Raw genomic sequence first — 21,442 nt, 5'->3', positions numbered from 1 at the left:
CTTTCTCTTTCTGTTATAGTTCAACTATTCATGGCAGCAAGACTAGTTTCCCTTCACATCGTGAAAGAAAGTGAAACTTTGATTAGATATTATCAGCATAATACCTTTACCACAGTACTGGCATAGCTTGTTGCGCTGTAGGGGTTGCAAGCCTATGTTGTGTGTTTAATAAAGGAGGTGTGGTGTGATGATACAACATTTCCTGATAGCTAAAGATATTATTTTACTGTTAAAAATGACGTCTTTTCAATGGAATATCGTCTTCATCATCTTCTTTCTTCTCCAACATATGACTCTTGGCAATGCCCAAAATACCACTACTGACACAGTTTCCACAACTGGTAAGTTTTTCGTCGATTTTTTCCTTCTATCCATGTGCTTAAAAATGAAACAATTATTTTTAAACTTATTCAAAGTATTCGCTCGCTCGAAATATTACACAATATTTTTTTATCCTCCAATAACCGTGACTTTGTTGAAGTTATTCTCAATAGAATGGATTATAATATTTATTTGTAGCTGTATCGATATTAAGTAAATCAGTTATCTGTCATGATGGAAGAAGAATTGTCGTCAATTCGGATGTAACCAAAAGAAATCTCAACGTTGCTCGAAGCGGCAAATATCATGTTGTATAGTTGTAATAAAACTAACGATGTGAGCATTCACTAAACATTGAAATGTTAACGGTAGAAACTGACATTTCCACAAATAATTATGAAGCCTTCACGTGACCTCATGTAATGATCAGATTGCTAACGTTTTTAGCCTTTTCCCTCCCTAATAAATATGTTGTTTGTTGCATCATAAAGGTAATGTTCTTTCAGGTTGTACATCCCAACACCCCAGGGAGTCGACCTAAGGGCATCCTGGGACCGATGGAGTAGTCTTATACTTCCCAGACTGAATGTTTATTTATATTCCGGTTACACTTTTCCCCGACTGACGATATTGGTGGGAAAGCCTCACCCACCCCCACTCCTCACCCACTCCCGCGCAACTGCTTCTAGTTATACCGTCATTGCGTCATTGAATCATAATAGCAATACCACCTGTCCAAGTGCAGCCTTAGCTTAGGTAGGTCGGACAACGTAGAAACAAAGGTGACAAATAGAAATGGGGTCAACACAGTGTGTTGGAGCACAGTATAGAATATACATGACGGCAATGGCGCACATACTATAATAACATGCAATGAAGTATATTATGTGGTGGTGTGCAGTATCAGTGTCTTACAATGTCCTACAACGGTTTAATAGCAGTTCGCGACAAACTTTTCGCACATTCTAGGCCAATTTGACCATTCATTCACCTTTAACCACGACCCTTAACAACCACTTAAGTACTATTTTATCTTTGTCCCATCATTCTCTACATATCTTGAAGTTAAATAACTTTTTGCAACTTGCTGACAAGCAGGTAGTGGCTAAAAGCAGTTTTTGGGCTATTTGACCTCTGACGTCACCAAGCACGCGGGCACGAGTTTTCATGGTCAGGCACCTACCAACTAAATTTGAACAAGATCGGAGGACTTACAGTGTAGGGGTTTGACCTTTGACTCCGACCCTAACTTCCTAAATCCATCCTATTGTAAAATTTGGCATAATCATTCTCTACATAGCGTATGGTTTAATGCCTTTTTCCCTACATGTTGACAAGCAGGAACCGGCTCTAAAAAAAAAATTAAAAAAAATAAATAAAAAATAAAAACATTTTTACGTTTCTTGACCTCTGACCTTTGACCTATGACGTCATCAATCACGCAGCACGAGTTTACATGATCATTGACGAGTAACGGCATCATACAGTTGCGTAACGTGGATTTCTAATTAATTGAAAACGTACGCTTACAAGTGTCATTAAGATAGCGATATGAAACCCTATTGTTGAGAAAATTGTTGAAATGAAGACATGTTATAAGTTTTTAATCTCAACAGTTTCTGTGTTAAATTGCACATATGGCACAATGTTAAATTGCACATATGGACACGATGTTAAATTGCACATATGGACACAATGTTAAATTGCACATATGGACACAATGTTAAATTGCACATATGGACACAATGTTAAATTGCACATATGGACACAATGTTAAATTGCACATATGGACACAATTTAATACTTTGAAGATATTTGCTGAAATGACTAGAAGAAATGAGTCGTGATTTAATCATTTTCTAATAAAACTGTTGAATTGTCAAGATAACACAAACAAATCATCATCTATCTTTTTTTCTGTTGTTTTTTGACAGTGTGTTATCTTGTCTGTTGAATGCCGTCCTGAAAAATATTAACTTATTAGGGTAAAGATATTCTTATCCTATGGCACTTTTAAGCTGTCGTAGAAAATATTTAAATATGATTATTAGCCATCATAACAATTTTAGCATTCAGTTCGCTGCCACTAAAGGCGCTGTACCCCCCCCCCCCACCCCGACGGCAACTACCAGGGTCAAACCCCTGGAAGATGTTACCGAGGCTGCGAAACGGTAAGCTACGTCTCTTGTCGAATGAGTTTTCACTGAGCAGCTAATAGTGGACTGCATGACACCATTTAATAGAAATAAAGCATGTATACCAGCTTCTACTATAAAGCAGACCCCCACCCCCACCCCCACCCCCACCCCCTCCCCCCAACACGGACTCGAACACATGAACATACGCTGTTTGCAATCAGACTAATCATACGCCTTTGATTTGTTTTGTAACACACACTATATGGTTATTCTCACCATGAAGGGAGAAGTTGTATTTGTTTGTTTCATTGAGAACTGTTCAGTAACATAAATAATCAATTATATTATTATCGAATGTCTGCTCGCAACGGAGGAACGATCCCATCCCGCAGTTTATTTATATTGGCAGAAATAGATTTGATTATAATTGGAAAGAGGAAATATCGTAAACCAAATACACTGTACAAGGAACTATTAAAGAGACAATGACATATATGAAATACGTTAAGCGGACTGGAAAAGGATTGGAGAGCATTAGACAATACCGGTAAGGCAGTATAACATCTCCCCCCCCCCCCCTGAGTGTTTGGTGCGTGTGGATATTATAGTTTAGTTTAAAACATCCTACCGGATAACATCACTTCGTTGCATAATATCCAATACCCTCAGTGTACAAGACATGTGATCAATGCTGTTTAAGTACGCAAAACGGTCGGAGGGAAGTTCAGACAATATTTATATCAACTTTTTCAATTCCACACGACTTAAGATTCAGATATGATGCATGTACATGGTGTGCATATGTAACAATAAATACAATTCACAATTTCAGTTTGATGATGCAATTTTCCTAGCAAAATATCACTTTAATATTCTGTCTAATTGGATATTCAAAAACAAACAAAAAATTCCATGAGGGTTGTATCACCTCAATAGCATCTTTCAAAGTTCCTCATTGTCATGACCACTATACCTATTCTCAACAATTTTTTCCTCTTTGTGACAAACTTCTCCATCTAAAAAAAAAGAAAGTTTTGAGGTCACTTTAAAAGTAGACAAATCATATGACCTAATTCCTAAATAGAAAGTGTCTGCGAAGCGGACGGCTATAGATGACGTCATCCTTTCAGTTTACTCATGCGCATACCTACATCATAGGCACATGTAAATCATCAATATTACACCGGGGTTAAACATCGCAGGGAGATATTCTACGTGTTCTATAAATATAAGTAAACAAGCCGTACCAGAGGGGTCCGGGGAGACTGTTTCGACAAAGGCGGGGGAGGAGTGTGGGTGATTACTGTGAGAGAAGGTATACACTGTTTGTTTGTCTGCTCTAGGTCATGTGTTTTGATAGTACAATCTACAATCGAGATGGTTCTGTAGTGTTCTGGTTTTTCATTTCATTGTGTCTGTTTTATCCGGTATTTATATAAGATGTTCCTTGTTATTCATTTCATGTAATTTTGTCAATGTGAGGTGTTTTGAATAACACCATAATGCGATAATGTTCCAAAGAAACACACATATTACGTATGAGTACTCTATTAAAGGAAATGTCTTCGACAAATCTGATTTGTTATTGTTTTAAAACCGCCATTAGTATTACTGATTCACGTGACACACCCGTTTACAACGAGTAACTCGTTAATTAATTAATATTCAATAATTAACGATTTGATGTGCATAAACCCACTTATTGAACTCAAAGGGCCGAGGGTATGCTGCTCTATTTAATTGTTTCAGCCATAGGTTTCTATTGAATTTGCAAATAAGCGAAACTAAACTCAAGTTAGTTTCTACTCATTTTGCAGTGATGTTTATACTTAAATCTGTAACCCTGGAGTTTGGATTTTATTTCGGCGTTTTGTCGTCAATACGAGTATTACACAAATACAATTGTTATTAATAAAACTAGGACATCTACCTACTGTTTCCACTCAATGAAGGTTAATAAGTGCATGATTAATGAATATTCATTTCACTCTCCACACTTCATCCCGAGACACATTGAAACTCAGATTAATTCTCAACTGTTACTACTCGAGTAAAGGAGTATAGACTATGTTATATATTATATAACTTCACATCCATTTAGGTACAGTTGCAATCATTTCCACTCGAAGCAACATAGAGGAAAACATTCAGGCAAACTAAACATTTGCTGTCATGTGCGCAGTTATATATGACGTCACACATGTATTGCGCAGCTATATATGAATCCACATATGCAAGCTTCAAGTTAACTTATGGTAACATGTAAATTTCAGCAGAAAAATTATAATATATTCCTCTTTCATCAGCAAACATAAATTTTCCACTGGTTTATTAATTTTCCATAAAATGGCGCCTGATTGAAAATCGAGTCGGTGTAGACAATCCAACCGCTTTATGCAACCTTTAAATGTACAAGGCCAACAAACAATAATTGGTGATCCGTTTACAGTGACGTCACCACTTTGGAATGTACTGAGCAAAATAAATTAAGCTATATCTGTGAGATAATGCTGCTCATCTCTCAGTTTTAATTTGTTCATAAACAGGATAATTTGTCAAGTTTTGTTTTTAGCTCTGAGATTAATAAGATCATTTTCATATTGGTGACTTCCCTTGTATATAACCCCCTCCCCCCTCCTCTTCCCCAGATAGAGAGAACACGAATGTAGGCTGAAGTGTATATTCGGTGTACTACGTATTCATGTGTAACAGGAAATAGCGTTTCGATTGAGATAGGACTATGGTATACATGCACTAAGCGTTACTATGGTACGAACTCAGTGTAGTTATTTTATTTTCTGACCACAAGTTACGTTTTCATTTACCACAGAGCGCGGTTTAGGCCCATTATAAGATAAATATCCTTGCCGTGTACCAGCAGCAAAACATCATGTTTCTATGCGGTAGTTTTAATCTGAAATTCAACTGCTTTTACCAATTATCAAGCTTCTTACGTCAATCCAGATTGAATTTCAAAAATGCGAAATTATTATCAATCATGATTACTAAGACCCTTGCCCGCATAACCATTCATCCATTAGCTTTAATTTGGTATAGATTTCATATATATATATCTGTGCATAATTGCAACAATTATTGAAGAAATATACAAACCCAATTTCTGGTTACGAATGTACAATACTTTGATATTATCATTGGGACAACTGCTGCACACCAATCACTCCACGTCCTAAACCATAAAGTGACCGGTTGGACAACATTGATCTGATACTGTATCCTCACTTCTGGTGTAAGCCTGAGAAATATTTTATGTGTGACTGTTAGTACGTATGAGCAAAGCATATATATGATGACATTACTGCATATATATGATGACATTACTGCATATATATGATGACATTACTGCATATATATGATGACATTACTGCATATATATGATGACATTACTGCATATATATGATGACATTACTGCATATATATATATATGATGACATTACTGCATATATATGATGACATTACTGCATATATATGATGACATTACTGCATATATTTGATGACATTACTGCATATATATGATGACATTACTGCATATATATGATGACATAACTGCATATATATGATGACATTACTGCATAATAAAATATGGTTTCAACTTGCCTATATATCGCGTTATTTAAGGAATTACCAACAAAACAGTTATCGTTAGTGAATATGTTGGAGATATATGTGATGAACAACCCCCACCCCATCCCCGTCCCCATTCCACCCACCCCACCCCATCCCATCCCACCCAACCATACCACCCCACCCACCGATCCCCAACCCACCCCAACCCATTCCCACACCATCCACCCCAAACCATCCTCACCTCCTTACAACAGCTAAGATAAATCATGCTCCGTGTGTTGTGCCTGGGTCTTATTGTAGAATTCAAGAGATCTTTATGATGAACAATCCTCATCCCATACCCACCCCATCCCAACCCCAACCCATCCCCACCCTATCCCAACCCCACCCCCACCTCCTTACAACAGCTAAGATAAATCCTGCTCCGTGTGTTGTGCCTAGGTCTTATTGTAGAATTCAAGAGATCTTTGTGATGAACAATCCTCATCCCATACCCACCCACCCACCCACCCAACCCATCCCCACCCCATCCCAACCCCATCCCCACCTCCTTACAACAGCTAAGATAAATCCTGCTCCGTGTGTTGTGCCTGGGGCTAACATTGTAGAATTCAAGAGATCTTTGTGATGAATAATCCTCATCCCATACCCACCCACCCACCCACCCACCCCAACCCAACCCATCCCCACCCCATCCCAACCCCATCCCCACCTCCTTACAACAGCTAAGATAAATCCTGCTCCGTGTGTTGTGCCTAGGTCTTATTGTAGAATTCAAGAGATCTTTGTGATGAGCAATCCTCATCCCACCCCACCCCAACCCATCCCCACCCCACCCCACCCCAAACCATCCTCACCTCCTTACAACAGCTAAGATAAATCATGCTCCGTGTGTTGTGCCTGGGTCTTATTGTAGAATTCAAGAGATCTTTATGATGAACAATCCTCATCCCATACCCACCCCATCCCAACCCCAACCCATCCCCACCCCATCCCAACCCCATCCCCACCTCCTTACAACAGCTAAGATAAATCCTGCTCCGTGTGTTGTGCCTGGGGCTAACATTGTAGAATTCAAGAGATCTTTGTGATGAATAATCCTCATCCCATACCCACCCACCCACCCACCCACCCCAACCCAACCCATCCCCACCCCATCCCAACCCCATCCCCACCTCCTTACAACAGCTAAGATAAATCCTGCTCCGTGTGTTGTGCCTAGGTCTTATTGTAGAATTCAAGAGATCTTTGTGATGAGCAATCCTCATCCCACCCCACCCCAACCCATCCCCACCCCACCCCAAACCATCCTCACCTCCTTACAACAGCTAAGATAAATCATGCTCCGTGTGTTGTGCCTGGGTCTTATTGTAGAATTCAAGAGATCTTTATGATGAACAATCCTCATCCCATACCCACCCCATCCCAACCCAACCCATCCCCACCCTATCCCAACCCCATCCCCACCTCCTTTCAACAGCTAAGATAAATCCTGCTCCATGTGTTGTGCCTAGGTCTTATTGTAGAATTCAAGAGATCTTTATGATGAACAATCCTCATCCCATACCCACCCACCCCACCCCACCCCATCCCCACCCCATCCCCACCCATGCCAACCCCATCCCTACCTCCTTACAACAGCTAAGATAAATCCTGCTCCGTGTATTTTGCCTGGGGCTAACATTGTAGAATTTAAGAGGTCTTTGTGATGAGCAACCCTCATCCCACCCCACCCCATCCCCACCCCATCCCAACCCCATCCTACCTCCTTACAACAGCTAAGATAAATCCTGCTCCGTTTGTGTGCCTGGGGCTAACATTGTAGAATTCTTTGATAACGAGAGAATAGGATCTAAAGCATTTCATTTTCTCTTTGTTTTCATTTTCCAATTCAATGCATATTAATAGTCAAGAGCTTTATATTATTTTCGATTTAGCATTTACCAAACTAATCGCAATTGCAGAAAAGACAATTGTAATAAGTAAATCAAGCAAACAGAACACCTCAAAGCATACGTTGCTTGATGATCTCATACTTCGACTTGATCAAGTCGTTTTCAGACTCTCGTGTGAAGCCCGAACATTACATCAGTGCTATCTCTCAAATAGACTACAAAGTTTCTTAGATTTTTGAAATAGTGTTTTCCAGACAGTTATCTTCATCACATAGACCAATGATGATGCATGGGTTAGTGTCTCCTTCACTAAATAATTAGCACCATTATTAATAAATAAAACATAATAACGTCATTTACTTAAATCTGCAAACCCTTTCATTTCAGAAGCCAGCGTTTCCAGAGATCTCAAGACCGACGGTAAGCTTTCCGTATATCCTTACATGATACCATAGAGCCAACTGATAATATTTAAAGGTTCATTCTTATCATAATACAAGGCAATAATTGCTGGCTAACAGAATCACCATCATTAAAAAAAAAAGCACTTTTAAACTATAGATTTGCCTATTACGGAGCTTTTAATGTGAGATTGAGATCTTTAGATATTTAGATAAATACCTCAACGTCTTTATCAAAGTTCAATATATTTATATATTAGAAACATGTATTTGAATATAATAATATTTTAATATTCAGATATTCATCTTACCATTTGAATATCTTGATTTTCAGATATTTCAATATTCACATATCATATCTTGATATCCTTTTTATGTCAAAGTATATGATTCATGAGAGAAATTCTCCAATATCTAGCCACAAAAACATTTAGATATTGACATATTATCTAAATATCTCAATGTCACGATCAAGCACAGTACGTATTAAGTAGTCTTAACTCTAGCTCATTGATTAGTCTTCCTACATAGCCGCTATCTACACTCATCAAGTGGTCACGCTGGAACATAACTTAGCGTCAAGCAGATTAATATTTCGCTCTTATGTAATATGCGTCATATGCAGCAAATGCAACGTTGCAATTGATGTTAGCATGCCCCATATCAGTGACGTAGCCAGAGTTGGGGACCGGTGCAGGGGAGCAGGGGGGGGGCTGTCTCTCTCTCATCCAAAAGAACATTTTTCAGGGAAGACATGGGGCACAGCAAATAATTGTCAAAAGAAAAATAAATATCTAAATGATATATATGATCCTGGATTATATATTTGTTTTTATGACACGGTGTGACTGCTTCTTAGAAGGTTTTACTCATTAGCTATACTAAGACTAGGACGAAAGTTCTGTGAACCAGTTAACTTTGATTCAGTAATTTATACTTTTATTCAAAGTTCCGCGCAACGCATAATTTTGATTGTCGTCTTGATTAATATATCTCCAGTTGGGACAATATAGAGTTATATCTCTATCAAAACTTTACAATGAATATATATCTCATATATGAGATATGTATTCATTGTAAAGTTTTGATATCGTTAACACATACTGGGCCGTAGTCACTGGAGAAATGAGAACTCGTGTCACCCCCCATCCCCCTCCCCCACCAAAATAAAAAAGAATATGGCTACCATTTCATTACACACGCACGCAAATTCATGTTCACTAATGTAGTTCAACAGATGGAATGATTTAACATCGTTTGCATATAAGCTTCCTTACAGAAACAGAATTCCTCAAAGGGCACTCCTCTCAGACCCCTCCCCAGAACTGGACATCAATTACATGTTGTCCTCCCTCACCAACCAAATATAATAAAGTCAAATTCATAACAGAGTGTAGAGTCTATATGGTGTCAAGGAAAATTATAAAGAGAAGCGTTAGTTCAATTTAAATTCCCCTAGTGTCTTCTTAATCTAGAAACTTAATGTTTGTTTTGATTTAACCAGCAAACATACGAGACAGAAAAATGTTTACATTCAACATTTATTATCGAAATATGGATTGTTTAGTCTTACTCTTCTCTTAAAGATTTGTCATAAATATGAAATTCCTTTTTTTAAAGGTGTTTCAAACGAATCGAATACCGACTACTCTACGGAATATAGTAAGTTATGGCTATAGTAGTTTTATAGTTATAATATGTTATGGTTATAGTAAGTTTATGGTTAGAATAAGTTATGTTTATAGTCAGTTATGGTTATTGTAAGTTCTGGTTATTGTAAGTTATGGTTATAGTAAGTTTATGGTTATAGTAAGTCATGGTTATAGTAAGTTATGGTTATACCCTACTGTAGTATGTTGCAGTGTAATGGTGATGAATAATGTATTGTTTAATTAATATTATATCCCGAGAAATAATTCAGTCTGTTTTCAGTGGTTGTTCTGGTTACCAGCATCAAGATTGGATATTCATAAAATAATGTTAATAGGAAAGGAAAACTTTATGTAAACAGTGTTGCATGACCATTATTAAGGGCATATGATATCAGTCCAACTCACATCAAAATTACTCATTGAACATTGGGATCATTAAGTGATTGGGACATAAGAGAGAAGCAACTCTGCTTTTCGGAGGAAATCTTCATAAAAAAAAATGCAAACACATCATTTTGCGTATTCACCAATCATAGTTACAATGCACTGCTTGTGTTCTCACATATATTGTTTACAATGCACTACATGTTTATAAACTACTTTGCGTAATCACTTAACTTGTTTACAATGCACTGCAGGTTAGTACATTACTTTTGTGGACGCACATAACATGTTTACAGTGCACTGAAGGTTACTATGTCACATGTTTACAGTGCACCGAAGGTTGGTTTACTACTTTAATGCATGTTATCTGATTACTTTTGTGGACTCACATAACATTTTTATAGTGCACTGAAAGTTACCCTATTACATGTTTACAGTGCAATGAAGGTTACTATACCACATGCTTACAGTGCACTGAAGGTTAATATATTACATGTTTACAGTGCACTGAAAGTTAACATATTACATGTTTACAGTGCACTGTGGTTTAAAATATATTACCCACTTCTTGCCACACCGCACTGCAGACACACCCACTGATCCGTTAAAATGTGTCTGTTCACATCCTATCCGTTATGATGTGTATTAAGTGTCTGTTCGCATACTCTCCTTTAACATGTGTATTTTGTGTCTGTTCGCACCCTATCCGTTAACCCTTAACATGTGAATGGTGTGTCTGTTCGAATCCTATCCGTTAACATGTGTATTGTGTGTCTGTTCGCATCCTATGAGTTATGATATGTATTTTGTGTCTGTTCGCATACTCTACGTTAACATGTATATTGTGTGTCTGTTCGCACCCTATCCGTTAACCCTTAACATGTGTATTTTGTGTCTGTTCGCATCCTATTCGTTAACATGTGTATTTTGTGTCTGTTCACATCCTATCCGTTAACATGTGTTATTGTGTGTCTGTTCGCATCCTATCCGCTTACCCGTTTAATGTGTGTCTGTTCGCATCCTATGCGTAACATATGTAATGTGTGTCTATTCGCATCCTATCCGTTTACCCGTGTAATGTGTGTCTGTTCGCATCCTATGCATAACTGATGTGTATTTTGTGTCTGTTCGCATCCTATCCGTTAACATGTGTTATTGTGTGTCTGTTTGCATCCTATCCGCTTACCCGTGTAATGTGTGTCTGTTCGCATCCTATGCGTAACATATGTAATGTGTGTCTATTCGCATCCTATCCGCTTACCCGTTTAATGTGTGTCTGTTCGCATCCTATGCGTAACATATGTAATGTGTGTCTATTCGCATCCTATCCGTTTACCCGTGTAATGTGTGTCTGTTCGCATCCTATGCATAACTGATGTGTATTTTGTGTCTGTTCGCATCCTATCCGTTAACATGTGTTATTGTGTGTCTGTTTGCATGCTATCCGCTTACCCGTGTAATGTGTGTCTGTTCGCATCCTATGCGTAACATATGTAATGTGTGTCTATTCGCATCCTATCCGTTTAAATGTGCATTGTGTGTCTGTTCGCATCCTATTCGTTAACATGTGTATTTTGTGTCTGTTCGCATCCTATCCGTTAACATGTGTATTGTGTACCGTATCTGTTCAGACCCTATAGTGCCACAATGAAGGCCCATATCGATTTCCTGATTATACATCCTACAGTGACATCGTCCTCGAATGACTCTATAACAGAGGCGACAACAGGAACAGTTCCCACCCCTCCCCGAAGAAGTATATCAACACCAACCCCAACCCCAACCCCAACCCCAACCCCAACCCCAACCCCAACAACAGCAAAATCCACAACTGCGGCTCCCTCCGGTACATTTGATTTCTTATCATACCTGTTTGGCGTGCTCACAGTATTACTCGCTGCAGTAATAGTCATCTTTATCAAGTAAGTGAAACACTTCTTTCTTTCGTTAGTGATTACGAATTGGTGGTGGGGAGTGGGTGGGGTGGGTGGGGTGGGTGGGGGTGGGGTGGGTGGGGTGGGTGGGGTGGGGTGGGTGGGTGGGGGTGGGGGTACCAACAGATCAATAATTGAGTACACCTTGTTATACGAAACTCAGTATAATGGCAGTAACGCTTGCCATTCTTCTCGTTTGGAAATAGAGTTGATTTTCAATTTCATAAATTAACATAACCCTATTCTAATAACTTCCTTCTTCCACGCCACCTTCATTCCTCTTAACCTTCTTTTTTGGTTAGAAACCAGCAAACTTCGAGTAAGTTGCATTGATGCGTACAACAGGTAACCTGAAATGGCGTTAACTCGTTTGTACACGTGTAAAGATACGTCATGGATGGAACGTAGACTACTTTTGAAAAACTTCCTTTTATGATATGTTTCTCTTTTTCCATATTACAGAAAAATATGGGAAGATGAGCAGGCAACCCGCGTGCATCACAACAGCGGAAGAGGTAAAAACATGTAATGTTGTAGATAAATGTTTCAGATTAGAGAGACGCCCTCTTTAGTTTGTTTTCAATAATGCGAGCCTTAATCTGAAGCCATCAACTCATTCCTTTTATTTCAAGTTTTAAAGTTTATTTGTGACAGTTGTTTTCGTTTTTAGCCTTATCTCTTGTATGTAAGACATAGCCAAAAATGTGTGCATTCCTTCAAGAATAATATATTTCCAATATTAAGACCATTATGTATAAAGGAAACTTGTACGAATGGAAAATCTAGTGTAAGATGGCGTTATGGAATAATTGAAGGTCATAAGGGTACACGTAAATATTGCAATGGTCTTTTCAGGATATGTAGAGGACCCAGAAAGTCAAGACCGATTGAAGATGATTAGGTTGAAAGAAATATGAGCATGTTCTTTACAGATATGTAACGGTCATAATAACTTGATCATTACATTAGAAAGTCACTTTAATGGTAACAGAATTTATTTAAATTATTTGTATGATTCCTAGGTTTAAGCAATTTGCTTTTCAGTTCTCTAAGTGGACTCATTTGTATATGATTAATGTTTTTATCAGGCAGTACGCAAATGACTGAAATTGGAATGACCAACGGCCAAGCAGGAGAAAACATAGTACCGGTAGTGATTGAGGTTCAAACCCTGCCTGCCATCAAAGGAGATGCTCTAGCGAATTACATCAAAGAAAACAGAGCAGATGGAAACTTGAAGGCTCAGTTCCATGTACGCAGTCGCTTATCATTCTTAAACAATTAAGGAGTATAGATAAATAAAATACAAATCTTAAAACAGACAACAACGCAACATCCCGGAAGTCAAATAAATCCTACAGATGTTGAATATGCATGAACAAATATATAACTTCAGAGATGCTTACAGTTTTAAGAAAGAAATCAAGTTTTGAAGTTCATATAAAGTACTTCCTTGATGCATGTGATCTGTCTCTATGTTGTATCCTAAACACTTCGCAGAGATAGATCAGACAATTGTATATGATAGAAAATGTAAAATGGATACAAAAATGTGAGCTCGGGTAACCATTTCTAGATTACTAGCATATTTGGGTAATGGAATCAGTGTGACCACAAGGATGGGAGGGGGTCAGGAGGGAGGAGGGATGGGGTGTAGATGGATAATAACCAATTGGATGATAATCTGCTGACTTGCTATAATGGGTCGTCATCTATGACTTGATACTGAACTTAATAGAGGATATAGTCATCTAACACACATCCGAGCTCGATACAGTTCACAAATTAATTACATGCAATATTCATTGAAATATGTCCTTCGTTACTTCGAGCTATGACATCTTTGAAGGAAACTGAAACATAAACCAATATTTCAGCTATATAATTGTAGACTAACTATGAGTCATTCTTTTTTTATTATGTATTTATATTGTACTTTCGATACAGAATCTGATTCCAAGCAATCCTGCGTTGGCAATGATCGCAGCATCGGCAGACAACATCAAGAGAAACAGATACAGAAACATCTTCCCGAGTAAGTCAAATAGTCCTACACTATTACAGTGTGTGTCCTGCAACGCTATTACAGTGTGTGTCCTACACACTATTACAGTGTGTGTCCTGCAACGCGAACACTTGAAAACAACACATGCATATAACGTATGATATGGCAACTCAAGTAGATCCCAGTGGCGTAGGACGCTATCAAAGAGTGACATGGGTTGGGATGGGGAGTTGGGTCGGTGTGGTCTTCACCAGAAGAATCTCTTTTTTTTTACAGAGACTACAGTGGTCCAGATGGGACTTAAAAATTGGATTTTTTACTTTTAATTTGATTGAGCACTGCCGCGGAGTCCATCCATACTTGTAATGTGAGGGGCAGAACAATCACAAGGCCCCCTTCCACTTGAGATAGAGGGAAAGGGGCTCCTATGGATATATGGATATATATATAAATATATGGATATATATATATATATATGGATACGCCTATGGATACCTATGGATATAGTATTGATTTCGTAAATTGTTGTTCTATAACTCATGCTTAAACCTTAAGTAACTGCTACACGATTGCATAATTAAATAACAAAGCGCAAACATGACTTAAGGTGCCCATGTCAGTTATTCCCATGTAAATTAGAAGAAAAAATATCAATTTCTTTAATCACATTTTGGAGAGAACTTGGGGTTAGGTGGAATGAGGTAAGGGAAGAGTACATGTGTGTTTATCATATTAATGATTATTTGCCTTTTAAGATCTATTTGAGATGGATGGTGTAACCTGTGCCTTTTAAAATCTATTTGAGATGGATGGTGTAACCTGTGTCTTCTAAGATCTATTGAGATGGATGGTGTAACCTGTGCCTTTTAAGATCTATTGAGATGGATGGTGTAACCTGTGCCTTTTAAGATCTATTGAGATGGATGGTGTAACCTGTGCCTTTTAAGATCTATTGAGATGGATGGTGTAACCTGTGCCTTTTAAGATCTATTTGAGATGGATGGTGTAATCTGTGTCTTTTAAGATCTATTTGAGATGGATGGTGTAACCTGTGCCTTTTAAAATCTATTTGAGATGGATGGTGTAACCTGTGTCTTCTAAGATCTATTGAGATAGATGGTGTAACCTGTGCCTTTTAAGATCTATTGAGATGGATGGTGTAACCTGTGCCTTTTAAGATCTATTGAGATGGATGGTGTAACTTGTGCCTTTTAAGATCTATTGAGATGGATGGTGTAACCTGTGCCTTTTAAGATCTATTTGAGATGGATGGTGTAACCTGTGCCTTTTAAGATCTATTTGAGATGGATGGTGTAATCTGTGTCTTTTAAGATCTATTGAGATGGATGGTGTAACCTGTGCCTTTTAAGATCTATTGAGATGGATGGTGTAACCTGTGCCTTTTAAGATCTATTGAGATGGATGGTGTAACCTGTGCCTTTTAAAATCTATTTGAGATGGATGGTGTAACCTGTGTCTTCTAAGATCTATTGAGATAGATGGTGTAACCTGTGCCTTTTAAGATCTATTGAGATGGATGGTGTAACCTGTGCCTTTTAAGATCTATTGAGATGGATGGTGTAACTTGTGCCTTTTAAGATCTATTGAGATGGATGGTGTAACCTGTGCCTTTTAAGATCTATTTGAGATGGATGGTGTAATCTGTGTCTTTTAAGATCTATTGAGATGGATGGTGTAACCTGTGCCTTTTAGGATCTATTGAGATGGATGGTGTAACCTGTGCCTTTTAAGATCTATTGAGATGGATGGTGTAACCTGTGCCTTTTAAGATCTATTTGAGATGGATGGTGTAATCTGTGTCTTTTAAGATCTATTTGAGATGGATGGTGTAACCTGTGCCTTTTAAAATCTATTTGAGATGGATGGTGTAACCTGTGTCTTCTAAGATCTATTGAGATGGATGGTGTAACCTGTGCCTTTTAGATCTATTTGAGATGGATGGTGTAACTTGTGCGGTGGTGGCACACATACTCGTCATTTCCTTCTTCCACCACTAAAATGTTATAGCCCCACCCCCCTCCCACCCCCTCTCTCTACCACAGTTGATTATCAACTCTGTTACCCTTCTGCCACCAGTAACATGATTTCAATTTTATGTTGCCCTAGATGATGCATCCCGTGTTATCCTGACATCTCGAGTAACGACAGAAGATAAGGGCTACATCAACGCCAGTTATATTAACGTATGTGTATTATCACTATGCACCCTATCGTGTGTTAAAGTCTATACACATATCACCGTACACACTACCGTGTGTAAACTGACGTCTATAGACCGAAAAGTCAGTCAGAAAGCTTTAACATAAAACGGATCGTTTTCTGAAGTTGAAAGAGTTGCTCAAATTATGTAGGGCATCTGTCGATAAATTATGCTGTACTGGAGGGTATTATAGTTGCAGCTAATGGAAATTTACGGAAATCCTCATATCTTGCCAAAATAAATTATTTTATTGACCGTGCTGCAATCTTTCTTCAGGCAGAACCCCTTGAACATTTGTTGTAGACTATTTCTTAGTAAATTAAGACTTTAACTTTTGATTGTCCCATTTTATAAACTAATATTTACATGTATATATTTTTTTTTATAATATCATAGTCTATCATATTACTGTTGAATCATATTTTTATGCTTTTAATGGCTAAAAATAAATGAAATCAAACCTTCATTAGAAAATAGAGCAATGTCATGTTTATAGTACTTTGGAAATTATGATATATTTAATTTGTTTCCATTTTAGGGATTTGATGGGGAAGCATCCTATATTGCGGCACAAGGTGAGTCATAAAGGAAAAATCACATCAAGGCAATATTATGAAGAAAACCTGTTGAATCATTTGTGACAGTCCTCTTCAGACATTACCTGAGTAATAACAATGGTGACAGTTCTCTTCAGACATTACCTCGGTATTAACATTGGTGACAGTCCTCTTCAGACATTACCTCGGTAATGGCATTGCGAACAGTTCTCTTCAGACATTACCTCAGTAATAAAATTGGCGAGGGTTCTCTTCAGACATTACCCCGAGTAATAACATTAGTGACAGTTCCCTTCAGGCTAAACCTCAGTAATGACATTGGTGACAGTTCTCTTCAGACATTATCTCAGTAATAACACTGGTGACGGTTCTCTTCAGACATTATCTCAGTAATAACATGGTGACAGTTCTCTTAAGACATTACCTCTGTAATAACATTGGTGACGGTTCTCTTCAGACATTATCTCAGTAATGACATTGGTGACAGTTCTCTTCAGACTAAATCATGATGGCGATCGTTTTTCTTTGTGCAAATTGGTGGTTTCGTGTATTGCTAACAATAAATCGTACGCATTAATATAAACATGTAACATATCTCTGTGTTTTAGATATACTTCAAAATGTCACTAGTACTTTCTCTTTTCATATCTCTACAGGACCTCTTCCTCAAACTCTAGACGACTTCTGGTTAATGATATGGCAAGAGAGTGTTGAGAAGATAGTGATGCTGACACACTTAACAGAAGGAGAGAATAGGGTAATGTAGGGAATGTAGTGATATTGACTCACTTAACAGAAGGAGAGAATAGGGTAATGTAGGGAATGTAGTGACATTGACTCACTAAAAAGAGGGAGAGAATAGGGTAATATAGGGAAAATGAATTGATATTGACTCACTAAACAGAGGGAGAGAATAGGGTAATGTAGGGAAAATGAATTGATATTGACACACTAAACAGAGGGAGAGAATAGGGTAATGTAGGGAATGTAGTGATATTGACTCACTAAAAAGAGGGAGAGAATAGGGTAATATAGGGAAAATGAATTGATATTGACTCACTAAACAGAGGGAGAGAATAGGGTAATGTAGGGAAAATGAATTGATATTGACACACTAAACAGAGGGAGAGAATAGAGTAATGTAGTGATGCTGACACACTTAACAGAAGGAGAGAATAGGGTAATATAGGAAAATGAATTGATATTGACTCACTTAACAGAGGGAGAGAATAGGGTAATGTAGGGAATGTAGTGATATTGACTCACTAAAAAGAGGGAGAGAATAGGGTAATGTAGGGAAAATGAATTGATATTGACACACTAAACAGAGGGACAGAATAGAGTAATGTAGGGAAAATGAATTGATATTGACTCTTTTAACAGAAGGAGAGAATAGGGTAATGTAGGGAAATGTAGTGATATTGACTCACTAGACAGAGGGAGAGAATAGGGTAATATAGGGAAAATGAAGTGATATTGACTCACTTAACAGAAGGAGAGAATAGGGTAATGTAGGGAAATGTAGTGATATTGACTTACTAAACAGAGGGAGAGATTAGGGTAATGTAGGGAAAATGAAGTGATATTGACTCACTAAACAGGGGGAGAGGATAGGGTAATGTAGTGATGCTGACACACTTAACAGAAGGAGAGAATAGGGTAATGTAGGGAAAATGAAGTGACATTGACTCACTAAACAGAGGGAGAGAATAGAGTAATGTAGGGAAAATGAAGTGATATTGACTCACTTAACAGAAGGAGAGAATAGGGTAATGTAGGGAAATGTAGTGATATTGACTCACTAGACAGAGGGAGAGAATAGGGTAATGTAGGGAAAATGAAGTGATATTGACTCACTAGACAGAGGGAGAGAATAGGGTAATGTAGGGAAAATGAAGTGATATTGACTCACTAAACAGAAGGAGAGAATAGGGTAATGTAAGGAAAATGAAGTGATATTGACTCACTAAACAGAGGGAGAGAATAGGGTTATGTAGGGAAATTGTAGTGATATTGACTCACTAGACAGAGGGAGAGAATAGGGTAATGTAGGGAAAATGAATTGATATTGACTCACTAAACAGAGGGAGAGAATATGGTAAAATAGGGAAAATGAAGTGACATTGACTCACTTAACAGAGGGAGAGAATAGGTTAATGTAGGGAAAATGAAGTGACATTGACTCACTTAACAGAGGGAGAGAATAGGGTAATGTAGGGAAAATGTAGTGATATTGATTCACTAAACAGAGGGAGAGAATAGGGTAAAGTAGGAAAATGAAGTGATATTGACTCACTAGACAGAGGGAGAGAATAGGGTAATGTAGGGAAAATGTAGTGATATTGACTCACTAAACAGAGGGAGAGAATATAGGGTAATGTAGGAAAAATATAGTGATATTGAATCACTAAACAGAGGGAGAGAATAGGGTTATATAGGGGAAATATAGTGATATTGACTCACTAAACAGAGGGAGAGAATAGGGTAAAGTAGGGGAAATGTAGTGATGCTGACTCATTAAACAGAGGGAGAGAATATAGGGTAACGTAGGAAAAATATAGTGATATTGAATCACTAAACAGGAGAGAATAGGGTTATGTAGGAAAATGAAGTGATATTGACTTACTAAACAGAAGGAGAGAATAGGGTAATGTAGGAAAATGAAGTGATATTGACTCACTTAACAGAGGGAGAGAATATAGGGTAATGTAGGAAAAATATAGTGATATTGAATCACTAAACAGGAGAGAATAGGGTAATGTAGGAAAATGAAGTGATATTGACTCTCTAAACAGAGGGAGAGAATATAGGGTAATGTAGGAAAAATATAGTGATATTGAATCACTAAACAGGAGAGAATAGGGTAATGTAGGGGAAATATAGTGATATTGACTCACTAAACAGAGGGAGAGAATAGGGTAATGTAGGGAATGTAGTGATATTGTCTCACTATACAGAGGGAGAGAATAGGGTAATGTAGTGATATTGACTCACTAAACAGAGGGAGAGAATAGGGTAATGTAGGGAATGTAGTGATATTGTCTCACTCTACAGAAGGAGACAATAGGGTATTGTTGGGGAGTAAGGGATGCTGACACATATGACAGAAGCAGAGAATCAGGTAATGACAGCGATACTGATGCACTTTACAGTTAACAACTTATAAAGTATGTAACAGAAATCAAATGAATCAATAACATGAAAATGGTGGGTTTTTATGTTCATCGAAAAGTCTCCATAGTTGGTCTTTAAGGTGCGTATTTCTATTTTTAGGTCAAATGTGAGAAATATTGGCCCGACAAAGACCAGGAAATTTGGTATGACACAATCAAGGTGAAATGTCACAGTGAAGAAACATTCTTCTCCTACGTATTGAGGACCATGGACATAACATGCGTAAGTGTTCAAATAAGTACCTTTCTTTTCCTTCGTATTGAGGACCATGGACATAACATGCGTAAGTGTTCAGATAAGTACCTTCCTTTTCCTTCGCATTAAGGGCCATAGACATAACATAGGCCTACGTAAGTGTTCACACGAGTACCTTATTGACCTTCGTATTGAGGACCATGGACATAACATACATAAGTGTTCACATACTTTTCCGCCACGCATAGAGGACCATGGATATACCTGTTCTGATAACTACATTATTGCAACTTGTATATGCTGAAGATTTCATTAATAAGACATGCATATACATGCTGATAAGTTCATTCTTTACAATTAGTATGATTCCGTTTACACCGAATCAATGTAAGATCATCAAATCCAACCTTCCTGATTTGTGCTTGAGCACTATTCCCTTACTCGTCTGTTCCCAACGTGCGTACTACATTTTCTCACATAAAGCCTCTATAACATTCTAATTGTTTGTTTGAGTAGCCAGGAAGCTGCTGGACATATAACATACGGCGTTTCTATCACATGGACAGCTCACTGACTTTAAATAATGCGTAACCATTTGTAAAGAAAGTATATACAGCAATCAGTATTGCTTGTACTTACGATTAAGCATCTACTCCGCTGTGACTGTCCACTACGGCCTTCAATGGGATATGACTTGGAACTTTAAGACACATGCTGTGACAATGACTATATGTACAGTCTAAGGCGGGGGATTTCTCGGTGTAACGTTTAGGTCCATTTATACTTTCTACTATATGAAATTATTTTTGACTGCAGGGTGAAGAAACACGTGAAGTGGTTCAGTATCATTTCATTGCGTGGCCAGATAAGAAGATTCCAGACGACTCGTCCCGGTTGCTACGGTTCATACAGAAGGTTACCCCGGTAACAGAGCAAATCAAAAACCCTGTCCTGGTACACTGTAGGTAATGAATAAA

The 21,442-nt window shown here is 37.9% G+C and overlaps 1 protein-coding gene across 4 annotated transcripts in view; it reads left to right on the top strand.

Annotated features, from left to right (window-relative positions):
* Window positions 1-21,442, top strand: part of LOC139957269 (receptor-type tyrosine-protein phosphatase epsilon-like) — a 31,581-nt gene continuing 10,139 nt past the window's right edge. Inside the window, exons 1-12 of one of the 4 annotated variants that reach the window (XM_071955271.1) lie at window positions 1-341; window positions 8,333-8,362; window positions 9,964-10,005; window positions 12,067-12,301; window positions 12,776-12,828; window positions 13,402-13,565; window positions 14,261-14,348; window positions 16,446-16,522; window positions 17,078-17,114; window positions 17,753-17,853; window positions 20,370-20,492; window positions 21,282-21,430. In XM_071955271.1, the coding sequence (XP_071811372.1) occupies window positions 188-341; window positions 8,333-8,362; window positions 9,964-10,005; window positions 12,067-12,301; window positions 12,776-12,828; window positions 13,402-13,565; window positions 14,261-14,348; window positions 16,446-16,522; window positions 17,078-17,114; window positions 17,753-17,853; window positions 20,370-20,492; window positions 21,282-21,430 (1,253 nt within the window). In that variant the 5' untranslated portion in view covers window positions 1-187. Of the gene's footprint in view, window positions 342-8,329; window positions 8,363-9,963; window positions 10,006-12,066; window positions 12,302-12,775; window positions 12,829-13,401; window positions 13,566-14,260; window positions 14,349-16,445; window positions 16,523-17,077; window positions 17,115-17,752; window positions 17,854-20,369; window positions 20,493-21,281; window positions 21,431-21,442 lie in introns of all 4 variants that reach the window. The other 3 variants (XM_071955270.1, XM_071955273.1, XM_071955272.1) reach the window with 3 other exon arrangements.

Source organism: Apostichopus japonicus, chromosome 2, assembly GCF_037975245.1.
Source record: "Apostichopus japonicus isolate 1M-3 chromosome 2, ASM3797524v1, whole genome shotgun sequence".
In the NCBI taxonomy this organism is placed as follows: domain Eukaryota; kingdom Metazoa; phylum Echinodermata; class Holothuroidea; order Aspidochirotida; family Stichopodidae; genus Apostichopus; species Apostichopus japonicus.
The sequence above is the reverse complement of the archived record's forward strand: the minus strand, read 5'-3'. Positions and strand labels throughout refer to the sequence as shown.